Raw genomic sequence first — 23,203 nt, forward strand, 5'->3', positions numbered from 1 at the left:
TCACTTTTGATGCAGTCTCTAACGTGATCAGGCTGCCTGTAGATTTTACTCTTTACGGGCAAGCTGTCACCAGTGTCGACCTCATGGGTGCACCAATCGGTCTGACTGGGTGTCAGAGAGAACAGATGTCGGAACGACTGAAGAACCTGTTTACAGTCGCTCTGTTGATGTTCGGAGAGGCTGCCACAAAAGACAACACCATCTACCGAGCCATCGTCAGGATTCTGAGAGAGCAGGTCGGGGAGAGGGTCACTCTCCTCTTCCTGTCCCTCATCTAGGGCCATGAGCAAACTCATGTCCTTCCTGTCGACATATGCTTTTAGCCTGTTGACATGAAGCACCCTGTGGGGGCTCCGGGGAGTTCCCAGGTCGACCAGGTAGGTGACCTCTCCCTTTTTCTCCAGGATGGTGTGGGGCCCGGACCATTTGTCCTTGAGTGCTGCTGGGGCCACTGGCTCCAACACCCACACCTTCTGTCCGGGCTGGTAAACAGTCAAGACAGCCTTTTGGTCATGCCAAGCTTTTTGGAGTTCTTGGCTGGCCTTAAGGTTTTCGGATGCCTTCTCCATGTATTCAGCCATCCGCGAGCGGAGGCCGAGCACATAGTCCACTATGTTGGTTGCAGGCTTTTTGAGAGGTCTCTCCCATCCTTCCTTCACCAAACACAGGGGTCCTCTTACAGGATGCCCGTACAAAAGTTCAAAAGGGCTGTAGCCAACCCCCTTCTGTGGGACTTCTCTGTAGGCGAACAAGAGGCAGGGGATCAGGACGTCCCATCTACGCCGAAGCTTTTCCGGTAGTCCATGAATCATCCCTTTTAGGGTCCTGTTGAATCTCTCAACAAGCCCATTGCATTGTGGATGATAGGGTGTAGTGAACTTGTAGTTGACACCACATTCCTTCCACATAGCAGTTAAGTAGCTCGACATAAAGTTTGCACCTCTGTCGGAGACGACCTCCTTAGGGAAGCCCACTCTGGAGAATACTCCAACTAGGGCTCTTGCCACAACAGGTGCTGTAGTGGTCCTAAGGGGAATAGCTTCAGGATACCTGGTGGCATGATCCACTACCACCAGTATAAACTTGTGCCCTGATGCTGTCGGTGGTTCCATGGGACCGACGATGTCGATCCCCACCCGTTCAAAGGGCACCCCCACCACAGGCATTGGTATAAGGGGGGCCTTTGTCGTGCCACCTGACTTACCACTGGCTTGGCAAGTGACACAGGAGCGGCAAAACTCCTTGGTATCTTCGTTCATGTGAGGCCAGTGAAAGTGCGAGACAAGCCTGTCCCACGTTTTCGTCTGGCCTAAGTGACCTGCTAAGGGAATCTCGTGGGCCAAGGTAAGTAGGAAACCACGCTGAGACAAGAAGAAGACCAGCCTCCTGGTCATGCCAGGCTTGGGGTCTCTTGACTCAGTGTACAGGAGTCCATCTTCCCAGTATACCTTGTGGGTACCTGTGGCGTTCCCAGCAGCCTCAGCAGCAGCCTGCTGTCTGAGGGGTTCAAGAGAAGGGCAGTCTAACTGGTCCTTCCCCAGATCTTCCCTTGAGGGTCCCCCTGAGCCCAAGAATTCAACTTGATCAAGTTCGAACTCTCTCGGCTCAGTTTCCCTCAATTCCTGTAGGTCAGCCTCCTCTGAGACTTGATCCTCGACCTGGGGCAAGGGGGAAGGCGCAGCCTTAACCCTACTGCTCTTTTTCTTGGGAGGTGTCTGGTCCGTTGTTCCAGGATCCAGCACCTGTTCAGTGGGGCATCTCCTGACCTGTGACCTAGTCACAGCGAACACATGTGCTGGCAAACCTAACATTTCCATGTGAGTCCGGTGCTCCACTTCTGACCATTGTGACGACTCCAAATCATTGCCCAACAAACAATCCACTGGGAGGTCTGGACTAACTACAACCTTCTTTTGGTCAGTTACCCCTCCCCAGGAGAAAGCTACAATTGCCATACTGTGATTGGTAGTGACATTGCTTGCATTGGTCACCAGGAATTCTGTACCTGGCATGATCTGTCCAGGGTCCACAAAGTTAGGCGTCACCATGGTGACGCTGGCACAAGTGTCCCTATAGGCCTGAGCCATCTTTCCATTTATGAAAGGCGTCTGTCTGTATTTGCCCAAGGTATTGGGGCTTACGTCAGGGGACACGTCCACGTCCCCTGTACTGACAAGGACAGCCTGAGTGAGCGTGCCAACTAAGTTGTCACGCCCCTCAGAACCCAGGGTTAACCCTACTAAACCCTTGGGAGGCGCACTACCACTGCTGTCTGTACTAGGGGGCACAGGTGCCTTAGGGGCTGCAGTGGCAGGAGTCTGCCCTCCTCCTTTCTTGGTGCACTCACTAAACCAGTGAGATTTACTTTTACAGTACTGGCACCATCGTTTGGATTGGCCTTCTTTCTTCTTTTGGGGAGCCTGACCCCCACCCTCTTTGGGTTGTTGGGGACCTGTCGAAGACTTCTGGTCATTTTGTTCCCCTTTAGAATCTTTACCCTTCTGGTCTGCTTTCTTCTGACCACCTTGATTCTGGCCCTGGTTCTGTTTAACTCTCGTACGAACCCATTTGTCTGCCTTCTGCCCCAATTCTTGAGGAGAGGTCAGATCCGAGTCGACAAGATGCTGATGCAACAACTGGTTCTGACAATTGTTTAAAATTTGTTCTCTCATCATCAAATTGTACAATCCTTTGTAATCAGTAACCTTACTGCCCAGCAACCAGCCCTCAAAAGCCTTAGTGGCACAATCGACAAAATCAGACCAGTCTTGAGCCTGCGTTTTCTGGGTATCCCTGAACAGCACCCTGTACTGCTCAGTGGTTAGGCCGAACCCTTCAACGAGTGTATTCTTCAAGACTTGGTAATTGTTAGCGTCCTCTACCCTTGTGGTGAGGAGCTTGTCTCTTCCTTTACCTTCAAAGGAGAGCCACAAGATAGCTGCCCACTGACTCTGGGGAACACCTTGCACAGTGCAGGCCCTCTCCAAAGCAGTAATCCATTTGTGGATGTCGTCCCCTTGTTTAAAGGGGGGCACTATCTTCCCAAGGTGTTTCGTATCGAAACTCTTTTCCCTATTACTAGGTACATTGCTGCCACCAGTGGGGACTGCCCCACTTAACTGTTGCTCTCTAGCAAAAGCAAGCTTTTCTTTGGCCAGGGCAAGTTCTTCCCTTTCGATCCTCAGATTAGCTGCCCTTTCCTTAGCTTCGTACACTCTCCTCTGAGGGGACGTCATCCCTCTTTGAGAAGAGTTGCGAGAGCCATTGGTTCGAAGGGATCTGTTAGAGCCTCTTGATAGAGACCTAACTCGTCCATTCCCAATGTTAAGCGCACCTGACAGTAGCGCCGGGGGTCCCCCAGTACCACTATCATGTCTGCTTAAGTTGGACCGTGTCAGTCTGACGACTTCTACCTGTCCCTTATCTGCCTCGTCCCCAGAGAGATCCTCATCCTCATCCTCCTCGTCATCTTCGTTCTCAGTTGCGAGGTGAATGAGGTCAGGATCGTCCCGGGTTCCCTCGAGGGGAGGCATGCCTCCTTCTGGATTAGAAGGGCTAAGAAGCTTCTCAGCCTTTCTGGCATCATAAGTCTCTAGGAGACCAATCAGAAAGGAGGTGGTGGGGTTAGCCCCTTGCTTAATCTTCCTAGAGGTACATACTTGTCGTAACTCATGGAAGTTAAGCGCAGTATATCTTGACGGGATGACCTGTGGAGGGTCAACTGACACAAGGGGAGACTCAGAGTTTCCTCCTTTGTCTGACATACTGTTTCTAGTGTGGTGTAAGTGATGCACCTACCTACACTATGTGTTTACCTACTGTTCCCTTGCTAAGAGCTGTAGCCAAGGTGTGCTAAGCCTTGAGGAGCTACAACAGCTGGTTCAGTAGAACTCAGAGTATTCTAAGCTTTAGTTATATGTACTAACAGTACTTGTGCGATCTTTCAACAAGATATTCTTAGGATACGTGTGGTAAAACAACAGCAAGCTCAAATCCCAACCGCTGCTCACCAATGTGAGAAGTTGGCCCGATATGCAACGTTCGCTATTCTAGCGACCGCTATGTATCGTTCCAACGACCCTTATGGTGTTTGGTTGTAAGTCAACCTATAGACCAGCTATCCTAGTAGCGTGGATACGAGCAGTCTAAGGCTAAAGACTCGAGAGGGCGCGTTAAGCCAGCTGTTTACCACACATGTACCCCTTGAACACCCAGTGAAAGGACACCACACAAGTGTTATGAAAATAAACAGTATATTTATTAAGAATCACAACAGCCCTGTACTCTTTATGAGGACAGGGTACTAAGCACAAACCAAATCTCTTTAGTAAATACTTCAAGTGCACAGTTTAAAACAAGTGTCCGGGGACACGGAAAGGTTAAGGCAAGTCGGAAGCGAGGGACTCGGGACCCTAGAGTAAGGAGGCTATGCAGGCACCGAAGTGCCGAGTTACCTAGCCACGAGGGCTGCGGCTGCAAGTCTTACAGGCGTCGGGGTCTTCGCTGACGAGCCAGGAGCCGGAAGAAAAGGAGTTGCTGGCCGGCGACCAGTGATGAATAGTTCGTAGAGATCCAAGCCTGGATCGGAGATTGATGAAACCTGAAAGCAGAGGGGACCAAGTTCGTACTACTAGCCAGTAGTCAGAGGGTACCAGGAAGGCACCGGTTGGCCGTCACCTCGACCAGGTGAGTGGGCGACGCTCGGCTCTGCAGTCTCTCGGACCAGGAGGCGTTGTCGGCGACCACGGTGGAGGTGCGAGCTGTCCCACGACGGATGTCGCTGTCGGCGTCTTGAGTGGACCAGGAGGGTCCGGGGTGCTTCTCGAAAAGATGGAAGCAAGGGCCAGTCTGGAGCAACCAGACCGGCAGTGTTGATTCTCGGATGTCGTCACAGAAGGACACGAGCCAGCGGCTAGTGACCAGACAACGTGCTGAGCAGCGAGCAGAAGGGCCCCACGCAGATCGTGGAGATGCTGGGAGACTGCACTTCGGTGCTGGAGCGGCTCAGGGTCGGGGCTTCTCGGACCCCAGAGCACTCACCAGAGAGTTACCTCGATGGTCGTGCTGGTTTTTAAGAGCGTGCAGGTTCTGATGATGGCCGGTCCCTCGAGGTCTCGTCGCACCCACAGATCACAGCTGAGCTGATGACGTGGGTAGAGGTCAGAGGTGCCAGGGAAGCCGGTTCTCGTCGAGCTGGGCCGTCGGATTCCTTGAGGAAGGACTTACAGCAAACCGCAGAGTTCTTAGATGGTGCCCGCTGATGCAGGGTGACTACTCCTTAGCCACAAGGGAGAAATCTTGAGAAGAGTCTTGAAGGTCCTTTCGTAGAAAGTAGTTCTTGATTCAAAGATGATCTAATTTGGAAGGGTCCCCGCTCCGGCCTTTATCCTAAAGAAAGGGGTGGGTACATGACTAGGTCCTGCCCTAAGGGTGGGACCAGGAAGGGGGGTAGTTACACCCCTCTCCCCTGCCGGACTTTCCCCAGGCCAGGGCTGTCGCCCCTGGAACTGGTTCTAACCGGCAGATGCGTAGTGCGCACCGGGGTGCCACTCCGCAGTCACCTTCTCGCAAAAGCCCTACCTACCCAGAATACACAAACCCTGTCTGGGACGGTGCGAACACCGCCCTTGACAGGAAACCCTTTGTCCAAGTGCTCCTCGCTGGAAGGACTCCCAGCAGCAGGAGGTCAGACTCGAGTCTGTGGTGGCAGCATCCATTTTGTGGAGCTGAGGCTTTCGTTAACTTTAACCGGGGTTCACAGTTACGTACATGTCGTGCCCCTCTAGAAGGGCGGAATGCTAACCTCGTCGCCAGAGTTGGTGAGAGAGCAGCATCCCGATTCGTATGACACCTTACTCGACATGTCTTGATAACGCGACACCGAAGTTACCGATATGGTACGCGTTATCATGGAACAGCCATTGGGTCTTGATTCCGCAAGCTGCAACCGGGCTCGGCTCGGGCCAGAGCTTAGTTCACACGAGCCCATGCACTCTGCCTTCAGGATTGTCAAGGCCTGCCATAGGAGTGACTGATAGGAACTCGGGTGTCCATTGGAGGGTTAGATATAGGGCTACTATATCTAAAGCAAAGGGTGATTACACGACTTTGCCCCAGCTGTCATGCAGCCAGTTGTGTCAGATTTAGGAGGCCAGCCAGGGGTGGCATAATACATGCTGCAGCCCCTGGCGGCCCTGGGTACACCTATGCCCTGGGTTACAGGGTCTGATAAGGTGGCCCAGTACCAATTGGTAAATGCACCTAGGGCACATATCGTAATTTAGAGAGAGAACAGCCAGGCTGTGGGTCTGATTGGCAGGCCCACAGCCAGAGAAAGTCGTAAACCAGTGAAACAAAAGCAAAAAATCTGGGTGATCATAGGATTGCAGACCCTACTCTCCTACAACCACCATCACTTTTATGAACACCCGAGGGACACTAGTAAGGCAAAAGGGGAGCACAGTAAACTTTAAATGCTTTTGGCCTACCTTGAACCGTAGGTAGCGCCAGTGGCCGGCAGGACAGGGATGTGAAAGTAAGCGTCCTGCAAGTCCAACGCTACCATCCAGTCTTCACGGTTGAGGGCAGACAGGACCTGAGCGAAGGGTCAACATTTTGAACTTCTCCTTCTGTAGGAAGCTGTTGACATTCCTGAGATCCAAGATAGGACGCAGGCCCTTGTCCTTCTTGGACACCAGAAAGTAGTGGGAATAACAACCACACCCTACTTTTGGGGCAGGAACGCGCTTAATGGCTCCCTTGGCCAAGTGAGCCGCAACTTCCTATTGGAGAAGTGCCAGATGATCCCCTGACATGCAATGGTACTGGGGTGGCATGGCTGGAGGGGTGGTCTCGAAGGGGAGGGAGTAGCCCCTTCAGACTATCTGCAAAACCGGCCTGTCCAACTTTAAGGTGCACCAGTGGGGGAGGTGATGGTGGATCCTGCCGCCCACTGGCATCTGATGGGCTTGAAAGGTCAGACTAGGAGGGCTTGAAGGCTGCTGCAGGGGGGAAGTGGTAGACTGGCCCGCCCGCTGGCCCCCAGAACCACGTTGGTTGTTCCCAAGTCCCTGGCCACGCTGGGGCGGAACAGCTTGTGCCGGCCTGTGGCTGGAAATGGGACGTGTTGGGGCACGCTTCCGTACCCACGAAGGGCGTGAAAAGCTGACTCTGCGCGACATGTGGTGGAGAGGTTCAAACGCTTTAGTGCACTGTCTGCTTTGTTGCCAAACAGGCGATGGCCATCAAAGGGCGTGTCCATGAGAGAGTTCTGGACATCCCCTGAAAAGCCAGTCGCTATCAACCAGGTGTGACGGCGAAGCACCACCGACGTTGAAATGGTCCTACCCAGTAAATCAGCAGTGTCCAGTCCACAGCGAAACATAAACTTTGCTGCTTCTCTCCCCTCTGACTCAGTACGCTGAGTACGGCCCGGGCCTCCTGGGGATACTGGGCAGCACCTGAACCACTGTATCCCACACAGAGTGGGAATAATAGCCCAACAATCATGCAGTGTTTGTGGACTACAGTCCTAAGCTGGAGGGAGAAATTATCTTCTTCCCAAGCTGATCCAGCTTCTTGGATTCCCTATCAGGTGGTGCGTTAGGGAATGCACCTTTGGAAGTTGAGGCTTGGACCCCCAAGCTCTCACGGTGGGATGTTGGCAGAGGAAATTGGGTTCGCCTGGAGCCGGGTGATGGCGTTTGGCAAGCAATCCTATCCACAGGAGCCCCTGTGTTGGGCCAGGACCAGGTGCTCAAAAGGATGTTGGTGAGGGCATCATTAAACAGCTGTAGGGACTCTGAAGAGCTCGCTGACGGCTGAAGCACCTCTGTCAGAGGGTAAGTCCTGAATGCCACCATAAGAAGTTCAAGGGTTAGGGCCTCGGCCGTCCTATGGAACACCACTGGGTAAGACGCTCCTCTGTAGCCACGATAGGAGGAGAAAACATGCCAAGGTCTAGGGATGTATCTAGACCATTGGCTCCCCCAGTTACTCTCTCCAGTCCTGTTCATCCACGATCTGGTCAGATAAAGGGACACCATAACCCTCCCAGTCCTCATCATCCTCCCCTGGCTGCCAAAATGGCTGATAAGGGCCAGGGGTTAACACAGAGACAAAATTACCCATCAGTGCCAGATCTGGCATCATGCGATGCATATCTGGCTCCGTGTCCATGTCAGGGATGAGGTTGGGGCCACTGCCGGCAGGGGGTCCAGCTGGTGCTGGCTATGGACATGGTGCAGTGAAGCCAGCACCACAGGAGGTGTCAAAAGGTCTACTGGTGCCGATCCAGACCAGGTCTGGATCCAAGGGGGCCCTGTGGTGCCGGGGCCGGAGCGGCAGGCATCGAAGGTCTATGGCCCCACCCGGCTCCTTGTGGCACAACGGAGCACCGGCGGAATCGGGGTGCCCAAAAATGGCGTGCATTGATTCATAGAACTGACGAAGTTGGGCAGGGGTCGAGCTCGATCCCAGAAAGGGAGGGAAGCCCGGAGTCGACCATGGAGGTTCCACATGCGGAGCCTTGGGAGTGGCACCACCAACACCCTGGGCTGCACCAGCCGACGGCTGAGAGGAAGTCGAAGAGCGTTGGCGCTTCTTCGACTTCTTCCTGTGCTTCGACTTACCTGAGCCCGAGTGCGAAGACTTCGACGATGAGTGATGTTGATGACTCCGCGACCGGTCCCTCGACCTCCAACGGGACCGAGACCTTGAGCGGCATGGAGCCAGCTGCCCAGCCTCGAGTAACTTACGGGATCGCTCCCGCAAAGTCTTCGGGCCATGGGCCGGCAGTCAGAGCACGACTTGGGGTCATAGTCGTCCTCCAGGCAAAAAAGACACATGTGGTGCAGATCCGTCACCGACATCAGTCGCTTCCAGGAATTGCATTGCTGGGCATCTCTCGTACACCAGGTGTCATACGACTCGAAAAAGAAGTCCACAAAAGTCTCAAAAAGATTAGTAAAAAATGTACTAGAGGAACCGCTCTTCCCTGATCTGCACTGGCTAGCGCAGAAAAAGAAAGAACTGATGTCAGCTCACGAGGGCGGCGTCTAAGTAGCTGCCGTGACGTCATCCCGGCAACCACGATGCCAATGACGATCGCAGAGCTGACCGATGCCATCTTTCGATGCGCAGATGTACTGCTGACGAAAAACTTTCCGGATCCAGTTTGATGCCTGGGGGTAATTCTAAGGTAAGGAATCTATAACTAACATGTTTCTTTCAGGTTTACTTTTATATAAGATCCATTTATGATTGCTCAATTTATAAACTTACCTCTTTCTTCAATTAAATCACCTATAAGAGAAAATGTAGAGAAAACTAATTTAATTTTGTTTTCAGATTTGTAAAATATTTCATCATCAAATACTTTATTCAGAGTTTTCAACCATAAGAGTACATTACAGTACATATGTAAAACTAAAGATACACAAACTCAATTCACAACACGGTGCTGAGTCATGCCATTACAAAATTTAAATGATCAATGGAAGTGTACCTTTAAATTGTTATAAATAAAATACTTTATAATTAGTTACAATTGGCATTTAAAAAGATATATAGTTAAAATACAACAAATAAAGGACACCGATGCTAAGCGTCATACAACAAATACATAGGTACTGGGAGACTGAGACAAAGAGAAAGCATAATGCGAAAGCCAATAACTCCAGAATCTTGTATCTGATGGACCTGCTCCAAGGAAGGTACTTGGATACCGCAAAGCAACTAACTGAGAGGATACTGTACAGAGGAACCGTGTGGTAACCTCCAGTAGACGGCATCCAAATTGCTTCCAAAAAGGGATGATCCATGTTTTTCTTGGCCAGGTATAACCAGAACAGAATAAAATATTGTTAACTAGTGACTCCTCTAGCTGTTGGCAAACTGGACATACAGTACTTATTGAATATAAATGGTTCCACTTTGATAATAAAGACATTAATGGTAAAGTTCCCTGGAGGACATTAAGGTAAGGGACTTTGCAGCTTATGGGTTATTAATATCCAAGAAGGGTTCAAATTGAAAATCAAGTTTAAAATTAAAAAAAGAGTACTAAGCACCCCTTTGGACACATTCTGGAATTTTCAGGAATTTACATGGTACCAGAATGCATCCTCAGGTGTAGTCTTAAACAGATAGGTCGGGGATGCTGAGTAGGCCCATGGGCCCCCTAAACCGATGTGTACTAGCAACATTTGGACATAAGATAACCACTTAATTTTACCATGATGGTCCAGTGATAATAGCTCCTCCAAGGGTCCACGATAGTCATCAAGATCTGCATAGTGTTTCAATCCTGACTTTATTCCTGACTGCCACCATAGGAAGTTGAAGAGTTAGGGCCTCGGCCACCCTATGCGACACCACTGGGTAAGACGCTCCTCTGTAGCCACGGTAGGAGGAGACAATATGCCAATGTCTGAGGATATATCTAGACCATTGGCTCCCCCCAGTTCCTCTCTCCAGTCCTGTTCATCCAAGTTCTGGTCAGATAAAGGGACACCATAACCCTCCCAGTCCTCACCATCCTCCCCTGGCTGCCAAAATGGCTGATAAGGGCCAGGGCTGAACACAGAGGCAAAATTACCCATCAGTGCCAGATCTGGCATCGGGCGATGCCGGTCTGGTTCCGTGTCTATGTCCGGGATGAGGTTGGGGTCAATGCCAGCAGGGGGTCCAGCTGGTGCCGGCTATGGATGTGGTGTAGTGAAGCCAGCACCGGAGGAGGTGTCACAAGGACTACTGGCGCCGATCCAGACCAGGTCTGGATCCAAGGATGCCCTGTGGTGCCGGGGCCGGAGGCGCTGGCGTCAAAGATCTATGGCCCCACCCCGCTCCGTCTGGCACAACAGAGCGCTGGCGGAATTGGGCCGCCCAAAAATGGCGTGCATCGATTCATAGAACTGACGAAGCTGGGCAGGGGTCGAGCTCGATCCCAGAAAGGGAGGGAAGCCCAGAGTCGACCATGGAGCTTCCACATGCGTAGCATTGGGAGTGGCACCACCCGCACCGTGCGCTGCACCAGCCGACGGTTGAGAGGAAGTCGAAGAGCGATGGTGCTTCTTCAACTTCTTCCTGTGCTTCGACTTACCTGAGCCCTGAGTGCAAAGACATCGACGAGGAGTGATGATGATGACTCCGCGACCGGTCCCTCGACCTCCCACGGGACCAGGACCTTGAGCGGCATGGAGCCAGCTGCCCAGCCTCGAGTAACTTATGGGACCGCTCCCGCAAAGTCGTCGGGCCATGGGTCGGCAGTCAGAGCACAACTAGGGGTCATGGTCATGCTCCAGGCAAAAAAGACACATGCTGTGCGGATCCGTCACTGACATCAGTAGCTTACAGGAACTGCATTGCTAGACACTGGGCATCCCTCGTACAACAGGTGTCATACGACTCGAAAAAGAAGTCGACAAAAGTCGCAAAAAGATTAGTAAAAAATGTACTAGTGGTACCACTCTTCCCTGATCTGCGCTGGCTAGCGCAGAAAAAGAAAGAACTGATGTTGGCTCGCGAGGTCGGCGTCTAAGTAGCTGACGCAACGTCATCCCGGCAACCACGATGCCAATGACAATCACAGAGCTGGCCGACGCCACCTTTCGACACGCAGGGGTACTGCTGACGAAAAAACTTTCCGGATCCAGTCTGACACCTGGGGGTAAATCTAAGGTAAGGAATCTATAACTAACATGTTTCTTTCAGATTTACTTTTATATACGATCCATTTATGATTGCTCAATTTATAAACTTACCTCTTTCTTTAATTAAATAACCTATAAGAGAAAATGTAGAGAAAACGAATTTAATTTTGTTTTCAGATGTGTCAAATATTTAATCATCAAATACTTTATTCAGAGTTTTAAACCATAAAAGTACATAACAGTACATATGTAAAACTAGAGATACACAAACTCAATTTACAACACGGCGCTTTGTCATGCCATTACAAAATTTAAATGATCCATGGAAGTGTACCTTTAAATTGTAATAAATAAAATACTTTATAATTAGTTACAATTGGCATTTAAAAATATATATAGTTAAAATACAACAAATAAAGGACACCGATGCTAAGCATCATATAACAAATACATAGGTACAGGGAGGCTAAGACAAAGACAAAGCATAATGTGAAAGCCAATAACTCCAGCACCCTGTATCTGATGGACCTGCTCCAAGGAAGGTACTTGGATACCGCAAAGTAACTAACTGAGAGGATACTGTACAGAGGAACCGTGTGGTAACCTCTGGTAGACGGCATCCAAATTGCTTCCAAAAAGGGATGATCCATGTTTTTCTTGGCCAGGTATAACCAGAACAGAATAAAATAATGTTAACTAGTGACTCCTCTAGCTGTTAGCAAACTGGCCATACACTACTTATTGAATTTAGATGGTTCCACTTTGATAATAAAGACATTAATGGTAAAGTTCCCTGGAGGAATGTAAGGTAAGGGACTTTGCAGCTAATGGGTTAATAATATCCAAGAAAGGTTCAAATTCAAATTCAAGTTTAAAATAAAAAAAAGAGTACTAAGCAACCCTTTGGACACATACTGGAATTTACATGGTACCAGAATGCATCCTTAGGTGTAGTCTTGAATAGATAGGTCGGGGATGCTGAGTAGGCCCATGGGCCCCCTAAACCGATGTGTACTAGCAACATTTGGACATAAGATAACCACTTAATTCTACCATGACTGTCCAGTGATAATAGCTCCTCCAAGGGTCCAAGATGGTCATCAAGATCTGCATAGTGTTTCAACCTTCTCCAATAATGTAACAGCCTCAATTAGGCCTCATATGTCATTGAATTGAGGTCCCGATCTCGTCTTAATTGTATTAGCGGAGTATTATACGGGAGGTTAGTCAGTGCTCTCTGAATGTATTCTCCTCTACCTCAAGTTTAGTCAGATTCCAAGTGCCCCATACTTCAGCCCCCTACAGGGCACTGCCCTCGGCTTTAACTCTGGACACCTGGTCCGGGATATCCAATAATGTCTTAAAATTGCAGCCGAGTGTGGAGTTAAATTTAGGCTGCTCTTCTCAACATGTGGTGCCCACACCATAAATCTGGTTAACCTAACCTTCAAAGAGTCAAACTCACATATCCTATCCAAAGTTTGTTTTGTTTTGTATGGTTTATCTTTTTTTGAATGGCGTCTTTTATCAGCCTAGCACTGATTGAGTGTATACTGCAGAGATGGTAAGGTAGACAACAACCATATGTATATGGACGACAAGATACAAAAATAGATGCTCACCAACTCCTCACTGAATCGGAGTTAATAACTATTGACTGTTACGAAGATGCTTGTATCCGCCAGGAATTCTTGCCGCCTATATTACTGTATGTGTATGCGATACTGAGCTTAAAACCTAAGATTGCCTTGCAGGATGCACCTGAAATATTATCCTTATTATCCTAGCTGTAATCCAAACATGCTGTAGTGAACGTGCTCTTGCTATACTTCAGTAACTGTGCTGGTTATCTTCCCACTATATGTATAAATGCAAATAAAAAAGATATAAAAAAAACTCTGGATACCTAGAGTACAGGAGAAATACACCTGGTCCAGAATATCCAATAGTGTCTTAAAATTGCAGCCGAGTGCGGAGTTAAATTTAGGCTGCTCTTCTCAACATGTGGTGCCCACACCATAAATCTCTTTAACCTAACCTCCAAAGAGTCAAACTCACATATCCTATCCAGGGGTCGACCCCTCCAGCATTATCAAACCCCTAAATGTTTTGTGAGGGGTAATGGCCATAAACTTGGTCTTAGAATGGTTTATTACAAGCCCACTGTTCAGTGCAAAAGTATTTAGATTTATTGATGTATTCACCAAACGTTGTAGTCCACTAGGGTCTTTGAGATCAGGAGGGTGTTGTCTGCAAATAATAGGAGATGGATTTTGCAACTACCAAGGCAGGGGAAAATCATTTAATTTGCTTTTCCATATGATCCATCTATTATAGCTCAATTTAGAAACTTTCCTCTTGCTTTATATAAATCATCTATCTGAGAAGCTATAGAGAAGACTAATTTAATCTTGCTTTGAGGATGTGAAATTCATTTCTACATTGCCCACTGGTGGAACTAGACAAACAAATAGAACTCAGAAAGAGTAGCATTATCTATCTCTGAGGATTTTCTCAATATTCTAATTTTGTTTTGCAAAACATCTGAAAATTTGATAAACATAAGATATTTCTGTTCATATAGTCATAATAAATAGTTTCTATGTTTGAAACTGACCTATCACATTTACGATTATTATACTTTTCGATAGCCCTTCAATTATGGGCATGGTTTGTTGAAGTATATGACTTAAAGTTGTCTGTCACTATGGTAGTTAGGGGGTTTGTAAAATAGTAATACATTCAATGTAGATTATAAAAAGGCTTCAAAGTTATGTTATAAACAAAATGGTCATGATGTAAACCTCAAAACTATTTAATTTGGAAATTCTTTCTTTAGATGTACTATCAATTGGAAAATATTTTCTTAGATATGTCTGCTCAAATAGCAAACAAATGATTTTCCAACTTGAAAATGTAATTTATGAATATATTTAAGATGGAGTCAAAGAGTCTAAATTCAGTAAAATCCCTTGGTGTGTGTCTTGGTGTTTAGTGCTGCAGTGCAGAGTGGGACTTGCTTTGCTTACTGTGTAGGGGACTTATGGTTTTGCATAAAGGAAACAGATTTCAGCTAATGGTCCCTGTGGAGCAAAATATAGTTCACAACTTCAACAAAAGCAAATGATCCACGACAGGAACTAACAATATACAGACAAGTTGTTTAACATACGTATTCTAACTTAAGTAGATGTGTCCTTATCCTCACCCTTGTTTCAATGAAATTTCACATACCTTTTTCCTTCTGAAGAGTGTCTGAAAAAGGGAAGACAAATGTGTTACTTGTACAGATTAAAGACTCCATTGTTAATAATGTAAAACGCAAACTTTCAAGAGTTATTCTATGCTTATGGCAACTGTGGTCATGTGAAATTCTCACAATTCAAACTATTCACAAACATTACTGGCATGATGTTGAAAATGGTGACATTGAAAATGCCCACCACAATGAGCATTCAACAGTCAGGATTGACCAGAACAGATAAATCTGCATTTTGAAAAATACAAGACCTACAACCATGTGCACCATTTTAGAGGCTGTGTAAAACCTTTGTGTCTGTATGCACATTTAGCTTACATGATGCCTTCATAATGTGATGCAGAAAATATATTTTTAAATAATGCCACATATTAATACTTTAAATCATAACCATGGGACCATCCCTTTATCATCGATCTGTCTCTGCCTCATTCTTCTATTTGTTTCTTATATATGCTGAAACCATAGGTAATGCTTATGTCCACCCACATCGGCAGCAATAAGGTATAACTTGTGGCCCAAGCCTATATTGCTTACATGTGTCTGTTGTGAAATCCAGGAATATTTCAGATGCTTGTCAATGAAGAAAATGAAATGGATGCTGTTCAGCCACCTACCCTTGTACGAATCCTACACTAAGATGTTATTATGCTTACTTGAACGGAAAAGAAATCTTGCTAAAATTAAAGTCAGGATTAAAATGTAAATCCTCAGCTATTATGTATCCGGTGTAGCTAATAAACACAGCAGCATTATCTAATATTGAAAGGAAGAAATCCTATTGGGGTTTCTAATTAGGCCATTCTCGAAACGAGGGAGTGACAAATCATTGCAATATCTGATATTTTCAGGGATACAGTCGAACTCTAACCCGTCTTTCTTTGATGAGTAATACACTCAAAACCACTAAGAAACAGGACATGTGTTTAAAAATATTTATTTTAAACTTATAACTCAATACCTAAACTCTGAAGGTTAACAACACAGACTGTAAAAATAAATGTAGTATATACTGTCATGGTGATATGAAACAGCAGGGAAAAATTCGATGTTAAGTCCTTATTGTTAAGAAACCGCTGACACAGAAGTGAAAGAAAGAGCAATTTCAACTCTGATCCTCAGTACCAACACTGCCTCACTCCAACATTCTAAGGTGAACTCCTCACCAACATTCCAAGGTAGGGGCAAACCACGGGCAGGGGAAAGGGAGGGGGGAAAGGGAAAAGGGGGCATACCACGTGTAACATATCACTATAGGTAAATCCCAGAGCGAGGAAGATTACAACACACCTCTTTCTGTAGGGAAAAAATGGAACAAGTGAAATATTCTATACACAGTATTTACAACAGAAGAGGAACATCAGAATATTCTGTGCATGGTCATTACATCACAAAGTCCTCTTGCCATCGTGGAGGAAAGAATGACCTGGTCTCTCTAGTCAGTGGGTTCTTGGTAAGCATGTCTTCTTGGTTATCTCTTCTTGCAGACAAGGGAATACATACACTGGGGCAGCAACATATATTGTTCATGCTCCATGTGCTACCATCCTCCAAAACAACCAAATTATTATTTACTCGTTGAATCCTTTGAGGTTTGGAAAATGATGAAAATCTTGCACAACCTACTTGAGGTCTCTTGACCACTATCCACTGACCTACACACCATTGCCTATTCCTAGTACCCCACTTCTGATCATATCTTGTTTTGTAACTGGATTGATGGAGACCAATTTTATCCAAAATTGATTCTCTATCCACCCAGACAGAACTACCCCCATTGAGCCAATTGGGGTTACGTTTGGTCCCTGGATTCCTCCCCTTGAGGGACAAAAAGGGAGAAACTCCAGTGACTGCATTGGGAGAAGAATCGTACAACCATAAAGGCTTCCTTATAGCATCATCAATAGGTTCATGTGCAGTAACAGCTAATTGAATGGTGTTCTTTAACATTCTATTTACTCTCTCAACCAGCCCATTAGCCTTAGGACAATAAAGAGGAGTTCTTATATGTGATATGGCCAAATTAGATGAAAACTGTGTCAAAGTGTCAGATGTAAATTAAACCCCATTGTCGATAACTAGGGAACTGGGTATTCCCTCTTTCAAGAAAATGTCTTTTAAGAATTCAATCAAAGCAGATGTGGTGATAGAAGAAACCGTTTTAGTGGAAATCCAATGGGATTGGTAGTCCACAAGAACAAATATGAATTTCTTAGAGAGTCCTAGGAAGTTTAGAGTACCAATGATGTCTAACCCTAACTTGTCCCAAGTGTCATATAGATACTTCTTTACATATACTGTGTTAAGTTAGCATGAGCTTATTACATGTTTAAACACCATTTTTCCTTCGGCTTCAGTTTGCACACGACACATACTTGTTGTTGAAGCTTTCAACCTAGAAGAGCAATGTGATTTATTTGAGAATAATATGTTATTACTCTGATATCAGTTTTGCTTGGTACACTGTCTGAACAGTGAGTGCTGAACCCTCTAAGAATAACTCGATACAAGGTTGCTGGGAGGTCTGATCTTCGCACCACATTAGACATAACATAAATACAGTTGCTGCCAACATTGGGCTCTAAGCCGGTTTAAGATAGAGTTACAGGGAATGCAAGAAAACACTTGATGATGCTTCGCATGCAGAGAGCTGGTGGCAGATGATGTGATCCTCTCCTCCTGACATTTAGAGGTATGGGCCCGCCCTGCTAAAACCCAAAAGAGACCTTCATAAATATAATATAATATGCTAAATAGGGAGGTGAGAAATAGGTGTTGTTAATTCCTATTCATTTCAGCATTATAATATGCTATCACCGTTTGCTTACTATGGACTAGTAACCTGCACGAAGGGATGAAAGAGGTAGCCGAGTGGATGACGACCAGCCGCCTGAAACTGAACTCGGACAAGACGGAGGTCCTCATCCTGGGCTCCTCTCCCTCCGCCTGGGACGACTCCTGGTGGACCCCCGCCCTGGGCACCGCACCCAAACCGACAGACCATGCACGCAACCTGGGCTTCATCCTGGACTCCTCCCTCTCCATGACCAGGCAAGTCAACAACGTCTCCTCGGCGTGCTTCAACATCCTACGCATGCTACGGAAGATCTTCTGGTGGATCCCCACCGAGACCAGGAAGACCGTCACCCAGGCCCTCGTCACCAGCCGACTGGACTACGGCAACGCCCTCTACGCCGGTACCACCGCCAAGCTCCAGAAGAGACTCCAGCGGATCCAGAACGCCTCAGCCAGACTCATCCTCGACATCCCACGAACAAGCCACATCTCCGGACATCTGAGAGACCTTCACTGGCTCCCCGTCAACAAAAGAATCACCTTCCGCCTCCTCACCCACGCACACAAAGCCCTACACGACCAAGGCCCGAGCTACCTCAACAGCCGAGTCAACTTCTACGCTCCCAAACGCCACCTCCGATCAGCCAACCACGCCCTCGCCGCCGTCCCCCGCATCCGAAGGGCGACTACAGGAGGAAGGTCCTTCTCCTACTTGGCCGCCAAGACCTGGAACTCCCTCCCGACCGACCTGCGCCTGACCCAAGACCACCTCTCCTTCAGGAAGAAGTTGAAGACCTGGCTGTTCGAGCAGTAGCGGCACCCCCCCCCCCCCCCAGCGCCTTGAGACCCTACGGGTATGTAGCGCGCTTTATAAGTGTCACTGATTGATTGATTGATTGACTATGCTGATAACTTTGATTCTTATAATCTGTTTGTTAGTATTATACAAGATACTGCGTTTGAGAACATTGCATTGATTAATAAATATTTCAAATATGCACGTGTCCTCATTTACTCCAAGTTCTGGTTTGAAATGATTAAAGAGCGAAAGCGTGTTCATGTGTTTCCCGATACCTGAGGTAACCTAAGTTCATGTTCTGGTTTGTCTAAGTCATTGGGAGTTTGTTATGACCAATGAGACACTGTAGCTAGCTCGGTAAGGGGATTTTGGATACTGAGGTTCTAGATCTCTATGCACAGTTCTGTAGGAGAACGGAATCCCTGATACACAAGGTTTTGGATGGAGCAGATACAGGAAGCAAGGGTGCTTTACGTACCACTTTGAATTTGTCACTAGCTCCACAGGTTATGCAATCTTTCACAGTGTTTTCAACATTACTATCCATATTGGGGAACCAATAATACTGTCTAATCTTGCTTTGGGTCATACTTCTACCTGGGTGCCCTTCATGTGCAATCAACATAATGCGTTCTCTTATGTTTGCAGGTGGCAGACTTTTATTCCCTCTATGTACATGATCACCAATTATGGATAGTTCATCTCTTACCACCCACAAGGAATTCAACCTCTCCGTAATCCCATTGATGGATCAGGCCATCCATTACAAATCAAATTTTTAAGTTCTTTTAGAACAGAGTCTTCCTGTATACCTTTCTCCCATTCTTCATGGTTATTAGCAGGACAATCAATGGCTAAAATAGTTTCATCCGGAGGATTACATTGGAAACTATCATCAGAAATGGGGAGTCTGGATAAACAATCCGCTATAGTGTTTTTCTCACCCGCTACAAAACACATGGAATAGTTAAAACCTTGAAATGCTAAGACCCATTTGGAGATGCGTGGAGTGGCTCTTTCTATGCTCTTTGTAGAGAAAATGGGGAGTAAGGGTTTGTGGTCCGTGCGCAAAATAAAAGGAATACCCCACAAGAAAAATTTGAAGCGGTTTATTGCCCAGTAGCACACAAGTGCTTCTTTCTCTATTGTAGAGTAATTATATTCAGGTTCTTTTAAGGCTCTAGACGCCAATGCAATTATTCTTTCACTGCCATCAATAGTTTGGGTAAGGGACGCACCAAGTCCCTTTTTGCTGGCGTCAGTGGTTAGAGAAGTTTTGGCGTTGGGGTCAAACATGCCTAACGTGGGAGCTTTTGAAATGGCTTGTTTGATGTAGTAAAAATCATCTTGACACTGAGAACTCCAGATAAAGGAATACACTTTTTTTAATATGTCTCTTAAGGAGTGTACATGCCCCGCAAAATTCTCCTCAAACTTCGACATATACTCTACAAGGCCAAGAAACGATTTAAGTTCTTCCTTGTTAGTAGGAGGGGGGGCTAATTTCACAGATTCTACCAAACTGGTTTTAGGTCTAATGCCTTCTTCAGATATAGTGTGTCCTAGATATTTTACTGATTTCACCCCTATCTTACAATTGTCTTTGTGCATGGTTTAACCTGCTTTACTTAGCTTGTTTAAAACATCCCTGAGAATCTTGTTGTGTTCTCTTTCTGACTCTCCATAGATTAAAATGTCGTCCTGGAAACACAACACTTTGTTAAGATCTCCTAAAATATGTTGCATGATCTGTTGAATTACACAGCCGCAGCTGATGCCAACCCAAACGGCATTCTATTGAATTGGTATGCCCCAAAAGGTGTTATAAATGAAGTCAAAGCTTTGGACTCCGGGTAGAGGGCAACTTGGTGGTAAGCTGCGGAGAGGTCAAGGACACTGATGAATTTAGCACCCTGTATGATACTGAGCATTTTGTTGATTCTAAGAAGGGGATGTCTATCCACCCAGATGTTGGAATTTAAATCTCTCAGGTCCACACATAAACGAATACCTCTACCCCCTTCCTTGGATGCTACTACTATGGGAGCTAACCACTACGAGCTGCCAATCTTTTCAATTACCCCAATTGACTCCAATTTCTCTAATTCTTTCTTGAGGGGATCTGTTATGGATAAAGGAATAGATATGGCTTTGTGAACAGAGGGTTTATACTGTTTCTTCAATTTGATTTTGTGCAAAAAGCTTTTTAATAAGCCTAATTCATCAGAGAACACCTCAGGAAACTCATCATAAACTTCTTTCCCAATTCAATCTCTTTCCACCAGATACACCGGTTCAGAGGCATTAGGATCTAATGTTATGCCAAGATCCTTTTGATGCCTCCATCCAAGTAAGTTCGATCCATGTTTAGTGATGTAAATTTTAAACACAGTAACTCTGTCTTTAAAGTTAATTTGCATAACAAGCATACCCACTAGTGGTATAGGGTCATGGTTATATCCACCTTGGTTAATATCTGGGGTCAACATCTCATATACTTTGTTTCATGAGTTGGCCTTAAATGTGGCTTCATTGATTAAAATATATGGGGAACTGGAGTCTGCATAAACCTTGTACTGCATGTCATCAAGAAAAATATTACACTCAGGATACTTCATGTTAGATACATTCTGAAGGTTCTCAACATGGAAAATAATGTCTGCATTGGGTATGTCCTCACCATGCACCATGTGAGATACATTACCTTTCATGTCATGACACACTTTTGAAAAATGTCCACGTTTGTTGCATTTCCTACACACCACTCTCCTCGCTGGACATCTTATATCATTAGCCAAATGTTTAGGATCACCACAACGAAAACATTTACGGTTTGACACAACATTCTTTTGTCTATGATCTACCTTTTGTTTTGAATTTTACAGAAGAAGGTGTTTTATTTCTATCTTCCTTTGCGACCACCTTTAGTACCTCATTATCACTCACTTGTTTAACTTCCATAGCATCCTTCATTTCATTCATACAAAACGCTGTATGCTCTATACCCTTTGCGATGTCAATAGCCTGCTTCAATTAAGGTGCATCCGCTAATAACTTCTCTTGAATTTTCTTGTCACTTGTGCACCGCACTAATTGATCTCTTATAAGTAATTCAGTAATAGGTCCAAAATCACAAGTAGCTGCCAAACCTCTCAGTACAGCAATGTAATTTGCTACTTTTTCATTTCTTCCTTGCGATCTGGAGAAGAAATTATGACGTTCCAAAACTATATTTATTTTTTTTCCAACTTGAGCTTCAAATTTTTTAAGAGTAATTTGGTATACGTCACGTTGAGTTCACCATGGGCATCCTAACTCCCTCCCTCACCCACTGTGATAGTGTCAGGTAAATCATCGCAGATTTCTCTAGCTTGTTTTCCTAGATTGTGTAATAAAATATGTTGTTTGCGCACTGAAGAAAATCTATCCCGCCCAATAGCAATTAGATATGATTCAAACAATTTGATCCATCTATTCCACGAATGAGAGGTTCCCCTCTTCACTTAAAAAATGGGGGAGGCTGAGACATTGCAAATGACGCCATTGAGAATACTGAAGAGAGAGAAAAAAAATAAAAGTAAGGCTTCCACCGCTGAAAAATCACAGAGTTGCTATGGAAAAGTACCACTAGAGGGCACCAAACAATAATGAATCAAGTGCGCCTTCTCTTTTTTTTTATTTTTTTTATTTCAAGTGAATTTTATTGAGGAAGAAGTTTGTATATACAGAATACAGTATACAGGAGTACAGTGTGGATCGCCTGAGGAAAAAAAAAAAAACTTGATCACATTATATGCCGGTTGGGTAACATACGGCCTCTTATTAGAGCATGCATGCGACATTCGTATACTTGGTGTGTGTCGTTGTGAGCGGCTCGTGTATGTACCCCCAGGTGACGAGGAGAGGAAAGGAAAGTGGGAAAAGAAAATTGAGAGTACGGGAGGAACACCTGGTTCAAGTGTCGATTGGGTCGGCCAGGCTGTGCCCCTACGATGTATGTGGGGGTGCTGTACCCCTTGGATGGCCGCCTATGGGGGCTTGTGTGTGGACAGGTAGTTATCTAGGGAGAGCCACATTTCGCCCCTTGTGCGGGTGTTTGGTGTTTGGTTTGAGGTTAAGGTGTCGGCCCCCGTAGGAAGGTGATCCAGTTGAACCAACTCCTGAAGGATGCTTTACCTGTGTCTTTCCAGTTATTTAGGACCGTCTTAACTGCTGCTGTGAGTAGGAGGTCAGTCAGAACTCTGTCTTCTTTGGATTGGATTGACGGTGCCATGAAGGCCGTGGCCAACCGTGGAAATCTAGCTGTAGTGATAGACCTAGAGCGTTGTTTATAAAGTCGTTTATTCTAATCCAGAATCGTTTGACCTTAGGGCAGTTGAAGATTAAGTGTGCCAGGTCCCCTTTTTGTTTGTTACAGTTCCAACACACGTCGCTGTCACGTTTCCCTATTGTCGCTAGGCGGGAAGGGGTCCAGTATGTTTTGTGGAGTAGCCAGTATTTAGTTTGTGCTAGATTGGTGGTGACTTTGTTGTGTGATGCTGACGCCCAGAGGTTAGACTTTTCCCTCTCGGTGAGACGTCTGTGGAGGATGTGAGGAACTGCACCTCCGCACTCCAGACTGCTGAAACACACCACCAAATAATATATATATTTTTTTTTTCCTCAGAAAACGATGTGGAGAGAAATAGCACCCAAAAC

General features: G+C 46.2%; 1 protein-coding gene across 4 annotated transcripts in view; it reads right to left on the reverse strand.

Moving 5' to 3' along the window:
* The window catches only part of LOC147710072 (butyrophilin subfamily 1 member A1-like), a 386,132-nt gene that overhangs the window by 174,458 nt on the left and 188,471 nt on the right, over nt 1-23,203 (reverse strand). The window contains exons 5-7 of one of the 4 annotated variants that reach the window (XM_086920773.1): nt 14,886-14,906; nt 11,763-11,783; nt 9,283-9,303 (exon numbers count right to left, since the gene is read on the reverse strand). In XM_086920773.1, coding sequence (XP_086776899.1) covers nt 9,283-9,303; nt 11,763-11,783; nt 14,886-14,906 — 63 coding nt within the window. The remainder of the gene's footprint in view (nt 1-9,282; nt 9,304-11,762; nt 11,784-14,885; nt 14,907-23,203) is intronic. The other 3 variants (XM_086920775.1, XM_086920776.1, XM_086920777.1) reach the window with 3 other exon arrangements.

The sequence above is a fragment of the Lissotriton vulgaris genome, chromosome 5 (genome assembly GCF_964263255.1).
Source record: "Lissotriton vulgaris chromosome 5, aLisVul1.2, whole genome shotgun sequence".
NCBI lineage: Eukaryota > Metazoa > Chordata > Amphibia > Caudata > Salamandridae > Lissotriton > Lissotriton vulgaris.